This window comes from Pan paniscus, chromosome 13 (assembly GCF_029289425.2).
Source record: "Pan paniscus chromosome 13, NHGRI_mPanPan1-v2.0_pri, whole genome shotgun sequence".
Classification (NCBI taxonomy): Eukaryota; Metazoa; Chordata; class Mammalia; order Primates; family Hominidae; genus Pan; species Pan paniscus.
Genome location: NC_073262.2, coordinates 99,043,151 through 99,068,159, shown reverse-complemented (window position 1 = coordinate 99,068,159; position 25,009 = coordinate 99,043,151). Strand labels below are relative to the sequence as shown.

At 36.9% G+C, this 25,009-nt stretch overlaps 1 protein-coding gene across 7 annotated transcripts in view; it reads left to right on the top strand.

Annotated features, from left to right (window-relative positions):
• Positions 1–25,009, top strand: part of HECW2 (HECT, C2 and WW domain containing E3 ubiquitin protein ligase 2) — a 392,970-nt gene that overhangs the window by 146,112 nt on the left and 221,849 nt on the right. For all 7 annotated transcript variants that reach the window (XM_034954717.3, XM_055108913.2, XM_063595507.1 and 4 more), the window contains one exon: positions 8,095–8,421. In XM_034954717.3, coding sequence (XP_034810608.1) covers positions 8,130–8,421 — 292 coding nt within the window. In that variant the 5' untranslated portion in view covers positions 8,095–8,129. The remainder of the gene's footprint in view (positions 1–8,094; positions 8,422–25,009) is intronic.

Below are 25,009 nucleotides of genomic sequence, written 5' to 3'. Positions count from 1 at the left end.
TTTTCCTATAGTTCTCACATCTCTACTTACTGCAGGCTAATTATATCTTGACTATAAATGTAGTTTTTCACCCTTTGTTTTCCTCATTTAGATAGTAAAAAATAAAAATAAAAAATCACTTGGAGTTTGAAGCATAGTATAGTTGAACAAGTGTGTGTGTGTGTGTGTGTGTGTGTGTTGTATGTTGTGTCTTTTGGAATTTGAAGGGTTAAACAAGTTTGTCTTTTATTATTATTGGTTTTGTTTATCAATGCCAACTCTAGGAAGTTAGATCCTAGGATGCATTTCTTAAATTCTATAAAAATCCTCTGACAATGTTTTTCAGTACCTGCCCTTCAGGTGAGGTTTAGTAAATTGACATTCACCTCCAGATTCTTTAGCAAAACTATTTTCAATAAAAAACACTTGCTTAATGTATTTGTCATCTGCTACTGTCTATATCTTCTGAACAAAATCTGCTGGTTTTGGAATTGAAGTTGTATACTGTGGCTTTTTGTGATTTGCTTAGTAATTAAATCTCTCTTGACCTCTTGAAGAAAAATGATTTTGTTTTTAGTTGTTTGAAACAGATGTCTTTTATCTGGGAGAGCAGCATGGTGCAGACCTAATCATATTTAGAAGGAGGGTTTTAAAAAAATTTTTAAGGAGTGCTACATCATGTTAAATTGTGCCCACTGGGAATGGGACAAATAGCTGCAGCACAGACTCACCCTGGGAGGGATGAGTTATCTAAGGAGCTTTAAAGGACCAGCTTTCTACTTAAGCCATATAGTGAATATTAACCTGTTTCCCTTGCCGTCGCCTTTATTTTCTGAAGCTTTTCAAACGAACGTGAATAATTTTCTGAAGAAAATGTGTCTTTCTTATTGCAGAAGGCAATCAGAAATGTGAAATCAAGAAGCAAATTGAGAGTCCTTAGGTTTCAGTATTAGAAAATGCGCAGCAGCTGTTCTCTGTTATTGAGTAACACTGGTTTTCCCATATGAGAATATTACATTGAATAAGGTAGCTAAAACTCAAATTTTAGGTATAAAATTTAGAGTGCTTTGATTTTTTTTCATTTTTATGTGACTTTGCAAATTAATTTTTGCACAGTACTTATTTACTATCAAAACATGAACTCTAAAAACTATATTACATTTCCTATAAGGGAAAAATTAAGGTTTCCAAAGCAATTAGATAATAGTCCCTTGTTGTAATCTAAATAAAATCATTGATTTATTTCCTTTCCAGTTGACCTAAGTTATGTAAAGTAAAACATCTGAATGAGGTTTTTAAACCCTGAAATAAGACTTTTAGGGATATATTGGCATAGTCAATTTTAATTAATACTAAGGCTATTATTGAGCAGAGACTTGCATTTGAATATTTGTTTTATCCCCGGCCTCATAATAACCGACAATTTGGACCCACCCTCATAAGAGTTATATTTACTTGGATATATTGCATTTACTTCCATCTCACCTGAAATGATTTTGATTTTCTCAGCCCTGTCAATGTTTCTGGGATTCTGTTGTCACTTAGATTGAAAATCCAGAATTTAGTCCTAATTTCACCCTCACTTTTATCCCCTATATTCAATCTGTCATCATGTCTATGTGTTCTTCCTTTGAAACATTCCTGATTGATATTTCCTTTTCATGTCACTAAAATCCATCTTCTGCCAACGGCGCTGGGTTCCTTGACTGATCAGTTTCTCACTGGTTTCCCCACCTCTGTTTTCTTCCTGTTATAATCAGCCCTGCATAAACTCTCAGATTACGTTTCCTCAGACTTCCCTTTCCTATTTTCGCCTCTCTTCTCAAGACCCTGGAATGGCTCCCCACTCACTACTGTTGGTCAGGTTCCAACAGGACTACTTCAAGTTCTGTGGCCAAGTTTCTTAAATTCTTGTCTCCTCTGTCTTACATCTTACACTGTCCCATCGCTGGCTTGTGGGCGGTGGGCTCTGCAATTCTTTTCTAAGGGAGTTGTTTGGAGGTTGTCATTACTTTTTAATACAGAAACAGTTCTATAAAAGCTACGGTTGAGTTTCTTAAGCTGTAACTCAAGGCCTGTATGACCTAATGTGGCTGATTTCTGAGCCCTGGAAACCAGGAGCCATGTGGAATAGGTGGAGACAGGGGAAGGATGGACGTTTTCTTCTTCTTTTCTAAGTACAGGGTCATCTAGACTAGGCAGAACTTCTAGTGGTTTTTAATATGTAAAGTTGGTCTTCAGGATTTGCTTTCTGTTCACTGTCTTCCAAATCCTGGTGTTCCTCTCCCCAGGCTCTTAGGCATAAATAATTACCCTAGACTAAATAATGCATTAATTAATTCAGTAGTTATAATGTTTGCCTACTAAAATAACCATGGCTACTTTTTATTGAACACTTTCATCCACAGTATTTCAATCCTTAAAACAACCTTGCATGGTACATTAAAATTACTTCCATTTAATAGATAAATAAATTGAGGCAGGGTGAAGTTTAAATATATACAGCTACTGATTTATGTACTGACTTACAAATAACCTGTACATATTTGAATATCACTTAGGAAAAGTTTGTATCATATATGAGAGTTTGTTAAAGGAATATATAGAAAACCTCCATCCCTTCCCCACTTCATCTTCTCCCCTGACACACAAGCACCTCTGGGACACTTCTGCTTTTGAAGACTATACAGCTTCAGGGTACAAGAAAAGAAGCAAAAAGAGATATAAAGAGTTTCTGAGACTTGTCAACCTCCCCATCCTCAAGTCTATCCCCAGAAAACCCTCCACCCCCGGACTGGATGTCTTCGTATAACAGGATTGAACAATGATTCCTATTAGAGATTTGGCTCAAAAAGCATCTTTGTGCTAAAGTGTAATGAAAGAACTCTTGGAAGGATTAAGGAATTCTTGGCTATTAACACATTATTGTCAGCTAGTTCAATGACATCTTCTTCTGAGCTACCTTCAGGGTCTTTCTGATCAATGGAGTTGAAAAGGAAGTGGGGGCACCTCCATGGTTTAAATCTGTACTTCCCGGTCCTGTATGTAGCTGTGGAGGACGTGAAATGTGGTCAGTTTGAACTGAAATGTGCTTTAAGGGTAAAATTCACACTGGATTTAAAAGCCTTAGTATTTAAAAAAAGAAATAAAAAAATTAGTAACTGTTTATATTAATGTTGAAACAATAAGTTTGGATATAGTGAGTTAAATAAAATGTTATTAAAATTTTCATCTGTTTTATGTTTTTAAAATGTGATTACTAGAAAATTTTAAATTACACCCATGGGTTGTGTTATATTTCAATTGGACAGTGCTGGTTTGGACTAATTCTCCACCTGTCCTGTGTCTTCCAGCTTTTGTTCATCCTAGTAGCCATGCTCTGTACTATGTCTCCTCTCTTTCCTACATCTTCACTCTCTCCTCTTTACTGGCCCTTTTCTCTCAGTTTTTATTCATTCAGCAAATATTTCCTGTTTTCTTAGTTCCTATGCTGGTATTAGGAACATGCAGAATCTCTTCCATCCTAAAAACAAAACAAAACGTGAAAGCAAACAAACCCAACTCTGTCTCAATCCATGTTGCCCTCCCCACATGCCTCCTTCTCTTCGCCATCCAGCCTTTTGAGGAAGAGCCTGGATTCTTTACCCCACTTTTACCACTCCATGCTCACTCTTTTGGCCACCAATTTTACCCACTCCTCAGTCTTTCCCTGCAGCATTTGACACTGTCCTTGGAGTCTCTCCTTCCTTGACTTTGAAGTTCTCTCTCTCTCTTTCATTTTTCTCTCTCCCGCTTTAACTTTGTTTTTAAGCATGTGACTGACTCATCAGCTTTGTGACGCTGTGTGGGCCTAACCTCATGGAGCCTCAGTATCTTCTGTGTCACATTGGGGCTTGCATTCGTCAGTGGGCACTGTGGCGACCCACCCCCTCCAAGGCTGGTGCTTTTTTTTTTTTTTTTGAGACAGAGTCTCACTCTGTTGCCCAGGCTGGAGTGCAGTGGTGTGATCTCGGCTCACTGCAACCCTTACCTCCCTGGTTCAAGCGATTCTCGTGCCTCAGCCTCCTGAGTAGCTGGGATTACAGGCATGTTCCACCATGCCCAGCTAATTTTTGTATTTTTAGTGGAGACAGAGTTTTACCATGTTGGCCAGGTTGATCTTGAACTCCTGACCTCAGGTGATCTGACTGCCTCAGCCTCCCAAAGTGCTGGGATTATAAGCCTGAGCCACTGCGCCCGGCTGGTGCATGGTTTCTTTTGCAGGATTCTCATCATCTTCACCGGGTTCTGTGGAAACTCTACATTTGTTTTTTTCTTCCCCGCCTCCCAGTACTCTTCCTTGGTAGTTTCTTTGTATCCATGCTTCCAATTAGAATGCTCTTCATGCGTTTCTTTTTTTTTTCTAATTCTTTAAGGCTCACCTCAGATATCACCTCTGCCACCAAGTGTTTTCTGTCTTCTTCAGCCAAACTTTTGCCTCACAAATCTTTCTCAGTTTCCTCATCTGAAAAGAGAGATAATGATGTTATCTCTTGGAATTAATTCACAATATTCTGAGGGCTTACTGGAGATACCTGATGTGAAAGTGCTTTGGAAAAGGTTAAGCCCATTATAAATATATTTTTATCACTTTCAGATGCCCTACAGCATTTATTGTCCCCACAACATATTTGTTAAGACTAATTATACATGTATATAAAGTGCCATTGATACCAGCTTGAATTATCTCATATATGAATATTTGCTTTTGTTCCCCAAAATTTCAAGTTCCCACAGGGAAAGGGCTATGTTAGGAAAAGAAAAGAAAGAAATTGAAAAAAAAAAAAAACCTTACTCTTTTTACTATTTAGCATACACTGCAGCTTTATGGTAGACATGTAGTAGTAGATGCTCCATACATTTTTGCAGGTGCAATTAAGCTAGCAGATTCACACATTTCTAGCTCTTTTTGTTCTTTCACTGAAAACAAATATGTATTATGTATTTGGTTTTTGGCCCTTAGTTGCGTGTCTTTTCTTGTTAGAATGCAGGCTTTTTTGAACTAGGGACTTTGACTTTTGCTCTGTTGTATCCTTAATGCTTTTCACTTAGGAGGAGCACAGTAATTTGTTGCATGAACGATGAACCCACTACTGGTGATGAAGTTGAGTTTCAACTTTTTTTTTTTTTTTTTTGAGATGGAGTCTCGCTCTGTCGCCCAGACTGGAGTCCAGTGGTGCGATCTCTGCTCACTGCAAGCTCTGCCTCCTGGGTTCATGCCATTCTCCTGCCTCAGCCTCCCGAGTAGCTGGGACTACAGGCGCCCACCACCACGCCTGGCTAATTTTTTCTATTTTGTAGTAGAGATGGGGTTTCACCATGTTAGCCAGGATGGTCTCAATCTCCTGACTTCATGATCCGCCTGCCTCGGCCTCCCAAAGTGCTGGGATTACAGGCGTGTGCCACCAGGCCCGGCTCAAAGACCAGGGAATGGCTCTTGTCAGTGTTATGGGGCCAAAGCTTGGGCTCTGAGATACCTGAGGTCCTCACTGCCTACAAGGCTCTTTTATTTCTGTTAGGGGCTATGCTTTGAAATACTGAAGATGCTGATTAAGTAGAAGGGGTGATGGGAATTATGGGAGTATTAAAACCAGTTCTTGATATAATTTAAGTAGAATGTAGTCACATAATGGTATTAATAGCTAAACTTGACCAAGCACTTACTATATGCCAGACACTGTTTGAAATGTTTTATCTGTACTGATTTATTTAGTTCTCTCCAAAATCCTATGAGGCAGATGTTATTCTGTTCTTCCTGGATAGGTGGGGAAACAGAGGGACAGAGAGTTAAAATAAATTGTCTAAGCTCATAGAGTGATAGAAAGTAAAGATATAACCAAAATCCAGAAGTTGGGATTCAGAGCTTTTTCTCTTAGCTGCTGTGCTAACCTATCTCTCTGCTTAAATACAGATAATTTAAAAACAGTAATGTGGGCATACATACATGTTATTTCACTTTTTTCTAGAGCAGAATAATTGTCAGTATTTCTTCTGTTGTGGTTTTAAGCTATAAGGGTTGTGGCCTATTTCTTTCAGGGAAGTAGTTTAGTTATATACAGCCTGCATTTTTTATTCAACTACAATGTGTTAGGAGTTAATTATTTATAGTTCTTGCTGAAGCTGATGTGCTGCATGACTCACTGAGTTTATAAAGAAATAATGGCCTGTTGAAAGTCAGTAAAATGAAATTTCTTGAAACTATCACATTAGAAGTTGACCTGTATTTTAAGCTTCATAGATTGGAGATTTTCTAATAATTATGGATTCTTTTATGGTATCAGAGTTACCATAGACCACATACAGAAAATAAGTGCCAACTTTATGAAGAGAGATATGGGATTTAAAACCACTGAACTGAGTAAATCAGCTTATCTGTTCATTTTTATTTCTATCCTTTTCACAAAAGATATCTTGTCCAAGTTATTTTCATTCAAGAGATAGTGCTCAAAGTATGAGATCTACTTTATGGCAGAAACCATTTGAACAAATACATTTGCAAGTGCTATAAACCTAGCACAGAAGCATGTCCTCTTCATCCAAAGTGTCTGTGAACTCAATGGGAGGATGGGAGAAAAAACCCTATCTTCCCTTGCCCTCCTCTCAGACTCAGTAGCCAAGGTCGTTAGCTGTCATGTAAATATTGCACCCAAGGTTACTTTGTTTGTTTTTTAAATGAAAACTCATGCAGTGGGTGTTGAAATATATCATATGAGAAGTGGTAGTGTGAGTGGCAGAAAGTTTTTTCATAGACTTCCCAGGACCCAATAGGGTTTGCCCTGAGATGAAACATGGCATAATGAAGATGGTGGCAGGTAGTAAGCTTGCGGAATAAATGTGAAATCCATAAATTCATGAGTGGATTATGTAGTTCTGAAAGGGATGGTACAGAAGAAAATCAGATCAATTCTATGTAAAGCTAGTGAGATCCGAGTGAGGTAATGTAAACCCATGGCAAACAGGTAAGGCGCTGGTAGATAGAACCTTAGTTGTGCTGCGTTAAAGTACAGGAGGTACTGGAGTCTCTGTCTGTATCTGGAAGTATTTTATAACTAGACTCAGTGAGCCAAAAAGGGGCTGTCTAAGTTCCAACAGGGAAGGCCTTGTTCCTTTGGAACCAAAGGAAATAGCTTATCGGGAGCCAAAGGAAATAGCTTATCATGATCCAGATGGCCCAAATAATGTGGACCAGCCAGAAAGTCAGGATGGCAAGGGGCAGGCTCAGGAAAGGGACTGGAGATACAAGTTATTTCAAGAAGTATCTAGGAGAAAGATGCTTACTCTTCCTGCATCTGTTATTTAACAAATATTTATCAACATGTACTGTGTAGCAGGCACTGTTGTAGACACTGGGGATAAAGTAGCCAACAAAACAGATGAAAATCCCTGCCTTTGTGAAACTTACATTCCTGTCAGGGGAAGTAGACAATAACCAAATAAATAAGTAAATTGTATGGTACGTTAGATCACAAAAATTGCTATAGAGAAAAATCAAGAAAGGAGGGATGGGGAATGCTGGGGTGCTGCAGTTTTAAATGTGATGGCCACTGTATTTAGGGGAAGAGGTAACATTTGAGCAAGCTCCTGAAAAGATTTCAGTGAGTTACATTCTTATGCTAAGGAAACTGAGCAAGTGAACTTGTACTTAATGGTGTACTTCAACTGTATTTAGCATGTGTCTCGCTATTTTAAAATTTCATTGCAGCAGCAAATAAATATGTGTGTGGGATGGAAAATGAGAAGAGGATGCCATGTTTGAACGTGGGGTGTTTGGGAAAGGATAGACCTAAAAGGGATGGCAGGGAAATCCTTTCCTCCTTGATTGCTAGGAGAAAGCTGTGCCAAGTGAAATCGAGGGTCGCAGGCATGTGACAGCCTTTGCCATCATGTGACTTGACTCTATAGAAGCTGTTTCTGACATCATCATTTAACAGTAGAATAATAGGTTTTATTTTGACAACAGAAGATTATTGCATGATCAGGCTTATTAAACACCCTTTAAGGCTTTATGTCTGGAAAGCTTAAATCTAATTCTTCGTGTTGTAGCACTAATGTTTTATGTTTATCTGTCTCTTGCAGCTTTGTAGGCAGCCAATCCCAGAGAGGCAGACGGGATGGCTAGTTCAGCCCGGGAGCACCTGCTTTTTGTGAGGCGTCGAAATCCCCAGATGCGGTACACATTGAGCCCAGAGAACCTCCAGAGCCTCGCCGCCCAGAGCTCCATGCCAGAGAACATGACCCTGCAGCGGGCCAACAGCGACACCGACCTGGTGACTTCTGAGAGCCGCTCCAGCTTAACTGCCAGCATGTACGAGTACACGCTGGGGCAAGCCCAGAACCTCATTATCTTCTGGGACATTAAAGAGGAGGTGGACCCCAGTGATTGGATTGGACTTTATCATATAGGTGAGTCAAGTGGAATGGACTTGCATGTGACTCAGAGCATACAAGTTTTTAGTTTGACATTTTTACCATTCTGTATTTTCTTCTGGAAAAAAATTCACATGCACATATACACATAGCAGATTCTGGGAATTTATTTTTTTTCTTCTTTGGGAGGAGGAGATTCAACAGTACATTTGCTTATATTATGAAGTTTGTGGTTACATCTCTACCTCATTAAATGTCAGAACCTTCAGAACCTGCAGGTGTTACAGTATTTTCTGTTAGGTCGATGCAAAAGTAATTGCACCAACAAAACTTCACCTTTCTCTTGATCAGCAGTCCCATTTTAGAAAGAGATATCTATTAACATTTACTAACATTTTTAAACTGATGAAAGAGACGTGTAGATTTAGATGACATATTTTAAAAGCTCTGTATTTTCTAAAATTTGAGTTTTGTTAAGAACTACTTGTAGCCTAAGATGTCTTTTTATTTTTAAATTTCATGACTCTGTTCTAGATCAATTAGGGGAAGGAAGTGTCATGTTTTCCTGACAAATGACTTATAAATAATTGCTATTTGCTTTAATAAAAACATTTCAGCTCTGTTTAGCTAATTTACGCTTGTTGTTCTTAGTGAACTTACATTTGCTGAGTGAGCGATGAATGAAACATCCCAAAAAGTACAAAGTCTGCCACATTGGAAAGCAAAAATCTAACCTACCAACTAAACAAAAAGAAAATTGAAATCCAACCCAATAATAAAATCTAACATTTTCCAAAGTTGGAGAACTTTTTCATTGAATGAAGAAAATTCTCTCCAAAATTTAGCATCAGATATTAGGAAGACATTGTTGCTTTCAGTGTAAGTTGTAAGCCAAGCATCCCCCCATCACCCCGCCGCCCTTTTTTTTTAACGAATAAATCAGAGGAAAAAAAGACCCATCTGTTTATGGCAGTACTTCTTAGCCAGGGAAGATTTTGCCCCCTAGAGGACATTTGGCAACGTTTGGAGACATTTTTGGTTGTCACAACTGGGTAGGGGGATATGAAGCCAGGATGCTGTAAAACATCCAGCAATGTAAAGGACAGCCTCCCTCCACAGTGATCTAGCCCCAAATGCCAATAGCACCACTGTTGAGAAGCCCTGTTTGAGGCAAAACAACACTCTTGCTGAAATTTTGTTAGATTGTTAAAGCCACTGAAATTTATTTTTCTCTGGGATAAAGAATTTTATATTGACTGAAATAAAAACATTTGATTTGTATTCACTTATATAACTCTTAATGGTTAATCATGTTGGAAAGCAAAAAATCTAAACTGGGCAAAGCTTTAATGAATTGTTATCTCTCTTTTTTTTCCTTATGGTAAACAAAAAACGGGAAAAGTCTTCACAGCATTTTCCCTAAGTGCGTTTAAAAATATAATCAAATTGAGGAAGATACATAATTTAAAAATTACATTTGTATCATTATGTTCACAAAAAGTCTTAGTTTTGTTGGGACTTTAGATGTAACCCTTTTGATTTGAATGTAATTTCACTCTTTTGCACTTCATATAACTTCTCTTTAGACTTTCTCATTTTTTACCATTTTAGCTTTTATTTTATAATCTTAATAGAAGACTTAATATGAGACTACAAATACCAAATTGTAGTTTAAAAAATCCTTTTATGATATTTATTTGGGAAATAATCAGTTTTACTTTCTCATATAAGATGATTTATTTTGTGTATGAATAACTTAATCTTTAAACTGCTAGAATCACTTAAAAAGTTGATTCCCATACACACACTTGCTTTATTTCCCTGTCTAAATTTAATCAGGAAGGAACTAAGGAATTCCAACCGCAATGAATCTTATCTCCAAGTGACCAAACCCACAAAATCTTGATGTTGTTATATTTTACTTTCTAGAGGAAGAAGTATAGGTCAGAGTCCTAAGTCTGGAATTAATCCAAGGTTGTCACTAGGAAAGCAGAATTAGGAAATAAATCCCTTTTGAAAAGTGATAACTCTTCATCAGTTTATTTCAAGAAGCTTCTGTGTCTTTCTCATGTAAGTTATCATTGTGTCTTTGTTCCCCTGTATGTTACATGTCTTTTTTCCCCTCCTTTGGCTACTTTCAAGATTTTTCTCTTTATCTTGGTTTCCAGCAGTTTGTCTATGCTATACTTAGGTGTGATTTTCTTTTTATTTATTCCAGTTGATATTCTCTGAGCTTCGTAAGTTAATGTTTTTGATGAAATTTGGACAAATGTTGGCCATTATTTCTTCAAATATTTTTTCTGTTTTTATTTTTTTCTTCTTTTTCTGAGATGCCAGTTATGCATATGTTAGAATCATTTCATGTTGTTCTGCAAGGCCCCGAGGCTCTCGTTCATTTTCCTTCAACATCTTTTCTCTTTGATATTCAAATTTGATAATTTCTATTTATCTATCTTCAAGTTCACTAACTTTGCCCTTTTTTTGTCTTCATTCTGTTGTCAGTCCCACCCAATGGATTTTTAAACTTTGAGTTATTTGACTTTTCATTTCTAGAATATGCATTTCTCTTTTTCTAGTTTTCATTTCTCTTATGAGATTTCTTGTGTGTTAACTCATTCAGATCATATTTTTGTTCAGTTCTTCAAACTGAATTGAATATAGCTACTTTAAAGATTCTGTCTTCTAATTTCAACATCTAGGCCATCTCATGATCAGTTCCTATTGACTATTTTTTTTTTCATTGACCATGGTTCTTATTTTTTGGTTTCTTTGCATAACTAGCACTTTTTGATTTTACACTGGGTATTAAGGATTCTATGTGGTAGAAATTCTGAATTCTGTGGAATAACAGTGTTGATTTTTTTTCTAATAAGCAGGTTTATTTCTTTGAGCTTGTATAGGTTTGATTTTTTACACTTTGTTAGACTGGATCTGTGGAAAGGCCAGTGTATTTTTCTACTATTTCTAACTTGATGGAATTCATCCTCCAAATTTGGTCTCCCCTGTGAATTTTGTTAGGTCTTGCTTTTGGGCTGTGGTAAAATCAGTGTATGGTAGGCCTTATATTAGTACATTCTGCTTACTCCTGAGCAGCAGCATTTCTGATGTCTTAGCTGGATACCTGGAGTGCTAGCCAGGTCTCTTCACTCTGGCTGGGCTGTAGCTCCAACATTCACCAGCACTGCTTAACCTCTGGTCACTCTGTTTTCCTCTCAGCCCTGTAAAGCTGCTCTCTATAAAGCCTTGGTCATTTCTTTCTGAGCATGTGCACCCCAGACCTTGGCCGAAGATTTGTAGGGGATCCCCTTTGTGGACTTCTGGCCCTCATCCTTCTAGAGCTCTTTTCTTTCCAGGGCCCTGGCCTGGAGATTCTAGTACTCCGGTTGACTCAGACTCAGATCTCTGTATCCAAGCTCAGCAGAACTGCTGTGGACTCTAGCTTCTTGCTCTACACTCAGGAAATTGTCCTCCATCTGAGATCTGGGTGATCATAGAGTCACCTCATAAGTTTCTCTTTTCTCTGAGATTATAGTCTAATACCATCTGTTTTCCAATGTCTGAAAACCACTTCTACTTCTAATTTTACAGTTATGTACATTGGGAAACCTAGTCTGGTGCTAATTACTTCATTAAGGCCTGAATCGGAAGTTCCTTTATAATTTGATTTAGGGTGGGAGATAAGAGGTCTCAATTTTCCCCTCTAGCCATTTCCAAAGAACTGAATAAAATTGATTGCTTTCATCTATGTTGTCACTTCTTACTGTATTTTCTAATAGATTTCTATCCCTAGCAGGAAAGAGGGATGAGGACCTGGCATCCCAGACCCCACAAGGGTCCATTTTCTGCCCCCTTCGCTCTGTAGTCACAACCCTGATAGGGTCATTGTGAGCAGTAAGTCCTTAATCTCAGGGCAGGTAGGCCCTCCCCAGGCTCAGGAAAGGTCTAAACTTGTATGCTAATCCAAACATTGAGTAGTCTAGAAGTAGACATGTGACTCGGTTCTTGCCCATGAGATCTAATGGGAAACCTTTGGGGGAACTTTGCTTTCCAATGAAAAGCCAGAGTTTCATGAAGAGTCTTTTAAACTTCCTCTTCTCTTGTACTTGGAACTCTGGTGAAAAGACACGATTTCTTGAGCTGTTGCATCCATGTAGCAATCATGAGGCATCAATCAAGAGAATAAAAAGCTATGGATGGCAGAGCAGAAAATAGATCTTGGACTGGCACTCTGAAGTTCATGTTACATGTGGAAAAAAATGTTCTTCTCTTTGTTTAAGTCAGCAGCAGGCTTTCTTGTACCTGCAGTTGTTCCTAATAGAGCCACTAACACAGCTAGAAATACAAGAAAGGGAAAAGGGTAACAACTGCTTTTAAAGGCAAGATAAAGAATGAGTGGGCTGCTTTGGTAGTTACTACTTCGTGGAGAGTGTTAAGGACTATTTTAATATCTGTGAAAGCCACCAGGTTGTTTTTAAAAGAAGCAACAACAATTTTGATGTAAAAATTCTGAACACAGTAACTCCAAGCCATGTGGAAATTTTCAGTGCTTTAATAGGACCAGTACTGTGTTGGGAATAATCTTTCAAATGAGTAATTAATAACATGAAAATGTGCAAAACAATTTTTTGGATACTATTAAATGAAAGTAGGTAAAATGATACATTTGGAGAGGAAGTGAAAGAAAAGAGGAAACACCATGCTAGAACGGGAAAAGATTTTTGAGGTTCAGGTTAAGTCACAAATTTAATACTGTGTGGCTAAACAGGAACATGCATAATAAATTCTCTCTTGGGCTCTGTGAAATAGATGTGCTGAGAATCCAGGTTTCGTAACAATAGCATGTATGTCAGAAATAGCTTCAGATTTCTATACCTTTTGGTAGGAAGCAGCCTCTCCCCTTCAGTTGTGTCCTGAGAAGCCTGACTGTTTCCTAGCAACTTCTAGTTTTAGTTATGGAACAGAGAGATGGTCTCTATAGAAATAAGTCCCAAAGGAGAAGGAATTTAGTAGAACATCAAGCTGACGAGGTGTGGCTTGTTGGCACACTCTGCATTTTGATTGTGTTTCTCTTGGCTTACATTTTCTTCCCCTCTGGAAGTGTGAGTTTTGTTTTTGTTTGGCTCATTGTGCAGAATGTTTTGAACTGTACAACTCACTCCAGATGACTTGTAGCACTTCTAATCTGGAGGGAAAACATATGCATGTGAATCAGAAAAATAAATCCTTCTTTAGGCATTTTTAGGCAGTAAATAGGCCCTATTGGAAATACAAAGAAAAAAGTTGAAAATATCAAAGCATTATTTGAGAAGACTTTGGGTGTGAACACAGTTCTCAAAACATATGCTAATTATATTTCCTCCTTCCAGAAAGCCTCATATACACCCTGAGATTTCTAGAGATGATCACAATGGAGCTATAGGCCCAAACCTCCAAATTACAACAATTAATCCCTTGCAGATGGTTTGCGGAAATCACTAGGCTTATAATTTATTGTTGGTCTCCAAAATTAGAATTGATTCCTCACAAATTTAACAGTGCTATTTATTGCCTCCTCCTAAGTGCACCAAATAAAAAGAACCAAATGCTTATCTTATACAAAGACACTTAGGTCATCCAACACAAACAGCTTTCCATGAAGAATCAGATGGAAACAGTTTAAAGAGGATGTAGATGATAGTAAATTTGTTTCAGGCTCACTATCTAATTCCCCTTCACCTTTGGACCTATGCTCATTTTTCTGGCTGTTCAAAAGAAAAACAAACACTTCAAAAGGCTCCATTTGCCATTTCTCATTTGTAGGCAACTTCAGGTACTTAACAGAACTAGGAAAGTGCACATTAAGACAATTATTTATTTTTTAATTTTGCATAATGAAAATGTAAAAGTGTATACTATGCTATGTACCAGCAGTTATTCAAAGTACTGGTCTGCAAACTGTTACTGATCTTTGAACAGATAAGGTGCTCTCTCCAAAATGTAAATCAATATACTGATTTCTTCGATGAGAAAATGTTGCTATGAAAAAAAATCATCTGAAGTTTCTTGATGTAAGTATTTCAGATTCTGGCTCAAGCTTCTTACATTGTCATGGACCGGTAACAAATAATTTACCAGCATTTCTCTGGACCACACTTTAAGTAGACCTCTCAGTGTCTATGGATTGATTATGTCTTCAAAAGTGAATGGCAGAACAACTGTATTTTGACTGTCAGTCTTAAAAAAGTATCATGGTAATATATTTTGACATTTTTCATATTTCTTCACATTTGGAGAATAAAATAAAGTAAGATTGCAATAGTAAACCAAAGCATTATCATCATGTATCTTAGAGCTTTAAGATCCCAAAGTTTAAGCTTATGTTTTATAAATAAATAACTAAGGTCTAGAATGATGATACCCTACAGCTTGTTGGGGGAAGAGTCAAGGCTGGAACTTCAGTGTCCTATGTTCCAAGTCTTCATTTTTCTTTCCTGTGCTGAGAATTGTAGTCTCGTATTTCCCAACTGTTAATTACTTGCTCACCACCTTCTTGATTTTTTGCAGTTTTAGATGATTGGCTATAGTGTTAATATTTTCCTTTAAACTATCTAATTGACAAAGGACCAGTGTCTTTTGAGACACTTCTCAAAAGAAGACAAGCAAATGTCCAACAGGTATATTAAAAAAAAAATCAACATCACTAATTATCATGGAAATGCAAATTAAAACCACAATGAGATATCACCCCACACCTATTAGAATGGCTGTTATCAAAAAGACAAAAGATAACAAGTGTTGGTGACATTTGGAGAAAAGGGAACCCTTACACACTGTAGGTGGGAATGTAAATTAGTACAGCCATTATGGAAAACAATACAGGCATAACTAGAGATAGTGTGGTTTCGGTTCTGGATTCCCATAATGAAGTGAATAGCAAATTAAAGCCAGTCACAGTTTTTTGGTTTCTCAGTGCATGTAAAAGTTGTGTGTACACTATACTGTAATCTAAATATTAAGTGTGCAGTAGCACTATGTCTAAAAAAAACTGATGTACATACCTTAACTTAAAAAGACTTTATCATAAAAAAATGTTAATGATCATCGGAGCTTCAGTAAGTCATCATGTTTTTGCTGGTGGAGGGTCTTGCCTCCATGTTGATAGCTGCTGACTGATCAGGGTGGTGATTGCTGAAGGTTCGGGTAGCTGCACAATGTGTTTAAATAAGACAGTAGTGAAGTTTGCTACATTGACAGACTCTTCCTTTCACGAAAGATTTCTCTGTAGCATGAATGCTGTTTGATAGCATTTTACCCACAGTAGAACTTTTTTCAAAATTGGAGTCAATCTTTTCAAACCCTGCTGCTAGTTTTTCAACTCAGTTTATGGAATATTCTAATTTTTTTTGTTGTTGTAATTTTAACAATGTTCACAGCTTCTTTATCAGGAGTAGATTTTATCTCAGGAAACCACTTTCTTTACTCACCCATAAGAAGGAACACCTTATCCATTCAAGTTTTATCATAAGATTGGAGCAACTCAGTTACATCTTCAGGCACCACTTCTAATTCTAGTTCTCTTGCTATTTCTACCACATTTACAGTGACTTCCATTACTGAAGTCTTGAACCCTTCAAAGTAATCCATGAGGGTTGGAATCAACTTCTTCCAGACTCCTGTCAATGGTGATATTTTAGTCTACCCCATGAATTGTGAATGGCATCTAGAATGGTGAATCCCTTCCAGAAGGTTTTTAATTTACTTTGCCCAGATTCATCAGAGAAATTCCTATCTATGGCAGCTATAGCCTTAAGAAATGTATTGCTTAAATAATGAGACTTGAAATTCAAAATTACTCCTTGGCCCATGGGCTACAGAATGAGTGTTGTGTTAGCAGGCATGAAAACAACATTAATTTCCTTGTAAATCTTCATCAGACCTCTTAGGTGACTTGTCGCAGTTTTTTTTTTTTTTCCAAGCAGTATGTCTCAATAGTGGCCTTAAAATATTCAGCAAAATATTCAGTAAAAATATTCAGTAAATCTAAATGACAGATGTGCTCTCATTTTGGCTTTGTTGTTCCATTTCTAGAGTGCCAACAGAGTGACTTTAGTATAATTCTTAAGGGCTCTAGGATTTCTGGAATGGTAAATGAGCATTGGCTTCAACTTAAAGTCACCAGCTGTATGAGCCCCTAACAAGAGAGTCAATCTGTTCTTTAAGCTTTAAAGCCAGACATTGACATCTCCTCCAGCTATGGAAGTCCTAGATGGCATCTTCTTCCAATAGAAGGCTGTTTTGCCCACATTGAAAATCATTTGTTTAGTGTAGCCACCTTAATCAATGATCTTAGCTAGATCTTCTGGATAACTTACTGCAACTTCTACATCAATACTTGCTGTTTTACTTTGTACTTTTATGCTATAGAGATGGCTTCTTTCCTTAAACTTATGAAACAACCTTTCCTAGCTTCCAGCTTTTCTTCTGCAGCTTCCTTACCTCTCTCAGCCTTCATAGAGTTGAATAGGGTTAGGGTCTTGCTCTGGATTAGGCTTGGTTTAAGAGAATATTTTGACTATTTTGATCTTCTCTCCAGACCCCTATAATTTTCTCCATATCAATAATAAGGCTGTTTCACTTTCTTATCATTCGTATGTACTTTGGAATAGCATTTTAAATTTCCTTCAAGAACGTTTCCTTTGCTTTTACAACTTGGCTAACTGTTCGAAGCAAGAGGCCTAGCTTTTGGCCTGTCTCAATTTTTGAGATGCCTTCCTCTCTAAGTTTAATCACTTTTAACTTTTGATTTAAAGTGAGAGATGTGTGACTTTTCCTTTCATTTAAATACTTAGAGGCCATTATAGGGTTATTAATTGGCCTAATTTCAATATTGTTGTGTCTCAGGAGTTAGGACAGCTGAAGAGAGGGAGAAAGAGGATCGTTGGGTCAGTGGAACAGTCAGAACACACACAATATTCATTGATTAAGTTTATAGTCTTGGGCACAGTTCATGGTGCCTCAAAACAATTACAATAATATCATCAAAAGACCACTGATCAGAGATCATCACAACAGGCATAATAATAATGAAAAGGCTTGAAATATTGCAATAAATAGCAAAATGTGACACAGAGACATGAAGTGAGCATATGCTGTTGGAAAAGAAATGGCACCAATAGACTTGCTCAATGTGGGGTTTCCACACACCTTCTATTTGTAAAAAAAAACACATTATCTGTGAAGTGCAATAAAGCAAAGCATCATAAAAAGAGTTTTCTATGTAGGCTTCTCAAAAAATTAAAAATATAAATACTATATGACCCAGCAATCCCACTTATGGGTATACATATCCAAAGGAAATGAAGTCAGCATACAGAAGAGATATCTGGATTCCCATGTTTATTGCAGCACTATTTATAATAGCCAAGATATGCAGTCAACCTAAGTGTCCATCAGTGGATGAATGGATAAGAAAAATGTGATACACACACACACACACACACACACACACACACACACACACACACACAATGGAATACTATACATTCATTAAAAAAGAAGGAAACCCTCTCATTTGTGACAACGTAGATGAACCTGGAGGTGAAGTGAAATAACTCATTTGATTAAAACAAAACATGCTCTCTACCCTGACAATGTTCTAAGCAATAGTGTTAGAGAAAGGTTTGCGTTGTTAGGTGTATTTCTTTCTGACATGCATTAACTGTTAAGGAATAACTTGTCAATGAACTACCCAGGACCATCACAGCAGCACACTTTGAGAAGCTCTGACGTTATCAATTGTTGAGATCACAGGCGCTATAGTTAGACACATTAGTAAATTCAGTGAATGACTAGCTGAATGACCATGGGCAGATAATTTAACTTTTTAAACCTCAATTTCTCCATTTTTAAAAAAATGACTTAAACCACCAATATTATGAGAATTAAATGAGATATTGCATGTAAAATGCTTGGCATGGTGCTTGGGCAGATTGTAAGGTTATTATTATGAACTATCATTAATATTTTGGTAATTATTAATAATAATAAAATCATTTTACTGGTAGCCTGAAGCTGCAGCTCAAACTTACCCACTGAATGAATTCCCAAGAAGGGATTTCCAGTTTAAAGTGACACAATGGGCCACTTCTACCTAAGGAAAACAAAATTCATTTATTTGAAGCAGAGCTCTAGAAATTATATAAGCACTTAAAATGTGAATGCTAAATAATACAGTATTTTAATTTGAGTATTATTTAGGTTCTAAATCAACATGCTTTACAAGGTGATGGGAAATCCGCAATTTAATCTGAAATTCAGTCAAATGGAACAAATAATGCATTAGGTTTTTCATCTTCAGAATAGCTATCAAATATAGTTAAGAGTGCCCGATCCTAAGTTCTTTTGATATTTTATCATGATTCCTGGTGAAGAAAAGTTGCTTTAGGTCATATTTTTAAAATTTTAAAATGCTCTTAGAAAGTAAGAGCTTTGAACATGTAATTGTTTTTTGGAACAACTTAGCTCTAAATTCTTTTCACCTAGTCAGATTATGCTGCAATAATTTACTAACCCTAAATCCTCAGGGCTTAACAGAACAAAGGATTATTTATTGCTAATGCTGCATGTCTAGTGTGGGTTGGCAGGGGGCTTGATTCATACTGTCACTTAGGGACTCAGGCTCATTACCTTCTTTATTTTTTCCATATTAGATTATTAAAGGCTCAACCATTTTATCATTATGCCATCTGGACACATGACCTCTTTGGGCAAGTGTCAGGGGAAGAGAGAGCTGGAAACTCTTAAGCTAGCTCTTAAATGCTTAGACACCAAAGCCACACATTTCACTTCGGCTCAGAGCTCATTGTTCAGCATTGTTAGCAAGATTTTGCGTAACTGCAAGGGGACTGGGAAATGCGTACAAGCCTTTGGCTATACAGTGAGCAATCAGTGTCTCTCCCATAGTAGAATGTCTTGCTAACAATGTATCTGGTCCTCTAGTCTGTTTCAAAGCTTAAGGCATCCTTGTATGGTCACTGCAAGAATAGATACTAGGGGTTAGAAAGTCTCATACTTTGGAATACACTTTGCAAGGTGTTCAGAGACTGAATGAGCAGGCATACCCAGGGCAGTACCAAGGACAGTGCATGACCATTATAGATGAAAAATAGCTTAGTGGAATCTGAATTCACAGGATCACCTTGGTATCTCAGACTATCACGGATCTTCCTTTTAATATGCGTGTGGAAGATTTGGTCCACAGAGGAGTCCACATGTTCAAAATGGTTATGAAAGACTCCCCTGGATATTAGGTAGGTTTTCGAAAATTGCATAGGTTGGTGTAGCCAAAGAAGCTTTAGTGTATTTTATGCCTTAACATATTGACTGCAAGCGATACTTGATACAGGCATTCTTCTCTCCATAGATTGAGATGATTCTAGAAACATTACCCTTGTTGTATTTTTATTGCCCCCCATGCTTATTTGTGTCACTTTTCCTTAAAGGAGACTCATATAGCCAAAATTAGTAAATGTTAAATAATTGTAAATATTTTGTGATTGAGTTAAGATAGCTTTTGCATGCGGTTTAGAAATTCTTTGTTCTGATTGCAACCGTTACTAGCCCACAAAATAATTGCTTACTATACATACTGATTTTATCGTGTTTGTTATAATTAGCTTTTTATACTTTCTTAAGGACTAAATAGTGGACACACCTATGAAGTTACTTATAATGCAATTATTTTATCCTGCTATATTTCTTAAAGTCTGTTTTGTCTGTTATCAGTTGTTATATCAACTTCCTTTCAGTTAGTTTTTGCTTAGTGTATCTTTTCCCATCAATTTACTTTCAGCCATTCTTTGGCATGCTGTAGATTTATCTGCTGTAAATCATGTAAAGCTTTATGATTTTTAATCTAATTTAAGTGAGCATCTTTTAAAATTGGTACATGTAGAGTTTTTTACATCTGCTTTTACTTTTGATATGTTTGGACTTTTTACAACATCTTATTTATTTTCTGCATGTCATGCTTTTTCTTAGTTTTTACCCCCTATTTTTATACCTGCAATGGAAATGATGAGTTGTTTTTACTCCCACATCTCACATTCTTCCTGAGCATATTTGCTTGGAATTTAAACATTCTAGTCTATTCTCTTAAAAGTTTATCCTTTCAATTTTTGACATATGTAATTGAGTTAGCATATAATGAATTGGGATCTTTAAGTGCCTCAAACTGTACAAGAATCTTAGGATCTTTTCATTCCAATAACTTTCTTTCCCATCTTCTCTTTTATTGTTGATGACATTTAATTCCATCCTATTTTAAACCCCTTCTTCCACATTAGTCATTACTATTATTATTGTGTTTTTTTCATAGACATATTCTATGTAACAAACCTCCATAACATAATGGCTGAAAACAGTAATCTTTTGGATAAATAAACAATTTGAAGATGAAAAAAAAAGAACTGACTTATCTGAATCAGCAGCACCAGAGTACAACTGGGCTTGATTTTCTTATAGAACACATACATACAAAAAATGTTGCATTATAAAATAAATGGAAGCACATAGGTGAAGTTTACAATTTAACTTCAAATCCTTGTTGGTTTACCAAACCAAAGAATATATTTTTTTCTTGATTAATGTAGGTTATGATGAAAGGTGTCAGATATATCCAAAATCTTCTCTTCATTTTCTCCAGTGGGTTTTCCCCTTAGCAGGCTCTCATGTGTTCTCTATTTCATTTTGCACCAGCTATTTTTATCATTATTTGTAAAGTCAAGGCCTTAAACCAATCTTATGCTTGCAATCTTTGAGTTACAGTGGAGCTGTGATAACTATCAAAGTCATTATATTTTTTTCCGTCAATTGTTTCCCACAATCTGGCTGACATTATTGTTGAATTGTTGAATAAATACAGACTTGCTTCACAATAGTGTGCAGTTCATATGGACTTCAGAGAAACTGCATTGAGCAACTCAGATTTTCAACCTGTTTTAAGTTTAGAAACCAGAGTATTGTAACTCAGATTTAGTGGTGACGTTAAGGGATTCTTCCACATTTTCATAGTTTGAGTTTTTGTACTTATTTTATTTAAATTATGAATTGCAAAATTCCAAATGTATGTTCATTGAGAAAGCATGATATTTCTCTTCCTTCATCAAAATGTGTAAAACAACAGTCAAATAGTATAAATGATCACATTTTCTTAGCTACTGTAGTTCATAAAATCATTACCAGAACCATGGTAATACCTTACCTACAAACAAGCTGGAACTGGATAGAGTCTCCATTAACCTCAACATTGGGTAATAATACAGTGGCTCTGAGGATCGTTTTGGAGTGGGGGTACGGGACAGTAGTTGGCACTTGGAAGAGTTGCTGAACCATTCCGAGCCTCAGTTTCTTAATATACCAACCTCATAAGATTGCACTGAAGGTGGAACAAGATAACATTTGTAATTGTGATACGCGAGTAGCCAGGTAGCCACCCCACTACCCACATCCCCAACAAACATTTGTTGAGAACCTACTGTGTGGCTGCCACTAGGCAATAGGATAAAAAATGAATCAGTTCATAAGAGGTGAGATATAAGTAGGAAGGAAATAATTGTAATGCACTGTGTTCAGAACAATATTACAAAGACCACAGGAGCATGGAGAAGGGGCAGTTTAATGCCTGAGATGGGTTCAGAGATGGGAAGGGTATAGAAAGGGCTTTACCAAGAAGATGATATTTGGACTTCATGTGAAATTGAGATGTTTTTTGGCATTCACACACAAGAAAGGTCATTCCAGGAGGTGGAAATTGTATGTGCACATGCCAGTCTTTTGTCCCGAAGGGTTTGCAGATGTACTTGAAGAGAACACCTCCTGTTCCTTTCCCTTTTTCTGTCTGAATTCCGTGTATCTTTTAAGTGAGGATTCAGAAAAATCGCCCACTCTGTGGGTAATCTACCTAACTATTCTGGGTAATCAGTCTGTTTTCCTACTCCCTTAGGTATTTTGTAATATCGCTGTCTCAGTGCTGATTACACTGTGTTATTTATAATTTGTCTTTCTCCATGCTTCTTCCTTCCATTGCACTCTTAACTCCTTAACTGCATCTTGTTCATGTTGTAGGCTGAGCACCTTACCCAGCTCTCTGTGCTGCATTATCTGTGCAGATTCATTAATTTATTCGAGAGTTGGTTTTAAGCTAGAGTAATTATGGTGTGAGTAAATACTTTTTTATTGAGGATGATTCCATATTATGTAGCTTTCAACTAATGATTTTATTGAACAGAATATCTTTGGTATTCATTCATCTGTTTGTTTAACAATGTTAGAACTTTACAATGTACCAGGCTTCTGAAAAAAAATTTTAAATATCCTCTATATTCAGGATCATAGTTAATAAGTCATCATTGCAGGTTTTTCCTAATTTTTTTACAGTGTACCAGCCTTTTGTTTCCCATTTCCTTACCTATAGGATCTATCTTCAATATTGAAAGCATTTTATGTTTAAATAGAAATAACATTTTCCTGAATTCAGTATGTCTACTGCTTTATACTCTCATTTTTTGGTCTTTTCTTATTCTCTTGTTTCCGAAATGTGCATCTGTTGCTCTAAGCAGTCATAGATGTTTTCCTGAAAGTTATAACTTGTTTGACATGAAGAATATCTATTATATTTTTGACACTCTGAAATATGTAACAGTATATTTGCGATATAGTTATTATACCTCTAGTACAAGCAAGTGCTGTTTTGAGATTATTGATGGATCAAGAAGTGATCATCTGGCCGGGCACGGTGGCTCACGCCTGTAATCCCAGCACTTTGGGAGGTCGAGGCAGGCAGATCACGAGGTCAGGAAATCGAGACCATCCTGGCTAACACAGTGAAACCCTGTCTCTTCTAAAAATACAAAAAATTAGCTGGGTGTGGTGGCGGGTGCCTGTAGTCCCAGCTACTCGGGAGGCTGGGCAGGAGAATGGCGTGAACCCGGGAGGCAGAGCTTGCAGTGAGCCGAGATGGTGCCACTGCACTCCAGCCTGGGCAACAGAGCGAGACTCCATCTCAAAAAAAAAAAAAAAGAAGTGATCATCCTTTCCCTCTACAAAATTAAGTACTGCTTTTTTGGGGACTATATTTATAGCACTAAGCTATACTATTAGACTCAAATATGTTAATGAATGACTAACCTAAAAAATGTGAAATTTCCAACTGGGAATTTACATTAAATTAACTAACAGGATTCTAAATATTTACTATGTATCTTTTTAAGGCATCCAAGTAAATAGTAGGTTTTTTTTTTCTTTAAGTGTAAGTCCGTGGCATATTTTTGACATTGTAAAGCATTCACCATGAAAAGGAAAGCTTTAAGAATTCAGCGAACATCTAGAGGTTAAATTCTTAGTTTGGGGCTCCGTGACAGCCACTTTTTCTCTTTTCACTTTAACTGCCAAAACCTGTCATTTCTGAGACATTTCAAGGAGATAAACAAGGTGAACTGTGCTATGCACATAACTCGATGTAACTGCTGATTTGAGCAAGGTTACTGGTCAGCATATGTAAGGTAACTTGGAGTTTTCTGGTCCATCATGTGATTCATTTGCCTGAATGGAGTGCTATGCAACTAATAAAATTCTTTTGAAAAATCAGCATTGTTTGCCAGTAGCACCAGTTACTAGGGAGGCTGAGGCTGGAGGATCACTTGAGCCCAGAAGTTTGAGTCCAGCTTGGGCAACATAGCAAGAGCCTGTCTCTAAAACTTTTTTTAATTAAAAATAATCAGGATTATTACTTGTAAAATTCTTTCTAACTGCATCAACACTGCTAGGACAAGCAGCAACATTGTCATCTTAGTGACATCTTATTATGTGATGCTGTCTTTGGAATCTCCACAATTCTATGTTTTAAATAAGTTTCACTCAAATCTAAGGAAACTATATTACTTATTTAAGGAAATTGAATGCTAGCAGTGAAGTATGATATTTTTCATCATTTGGAATCATTAAAATATTATTTATATGTTGAAGTATATTTTAAAATATAGAGCCATAAAGGTTTTAAATTTAGAAATAAAATTAATGATCATTTACTCTATCGGTCTCATTTTACAAATTAGAAGCTGAAGGCTTAGATGGATTAAGTAATGTGTATCTGGTTGCTCAGTAAAACAACAGGGAAAAATACAGTGCCTAATAGGAATTTCCTTCATCGTGGAGTTGCTTCTTAAAAGGAATTAGTTGCTAAAGCCACTTCCTGAAGGTGATTTTTTAGTATAGCCAAAATTACCCCTGAAAACTCCTTAGGAAAGCAATATGACTTAACACCAAATTCAATGGCAGGTTTTTCTTCCAGCTTTAGAACAGACTGCTGTCTCAGACTGAGTGCCAGAGAAGAAGTTAGCTTGTGTTTATGGGCTGTTTTTATAAGAAAACAAACAAATAATAACAACAAAGCCCTTGTCATCAAAAACAAATTCCCTGCAGCCTGGCGGGATACTTGGAAGAATTGTATATTTCACGTTCCCTCTTGGGTCACACATGCAGGGTTTGGAATTGTTCCCATGCTGCTTCAGTTGTCCCCTTTGTCAGTCTCCTCTCTTGCACCCAGTAGGCTTGTGTGGTTACACTGAAATATGTTAAATGGGCATTT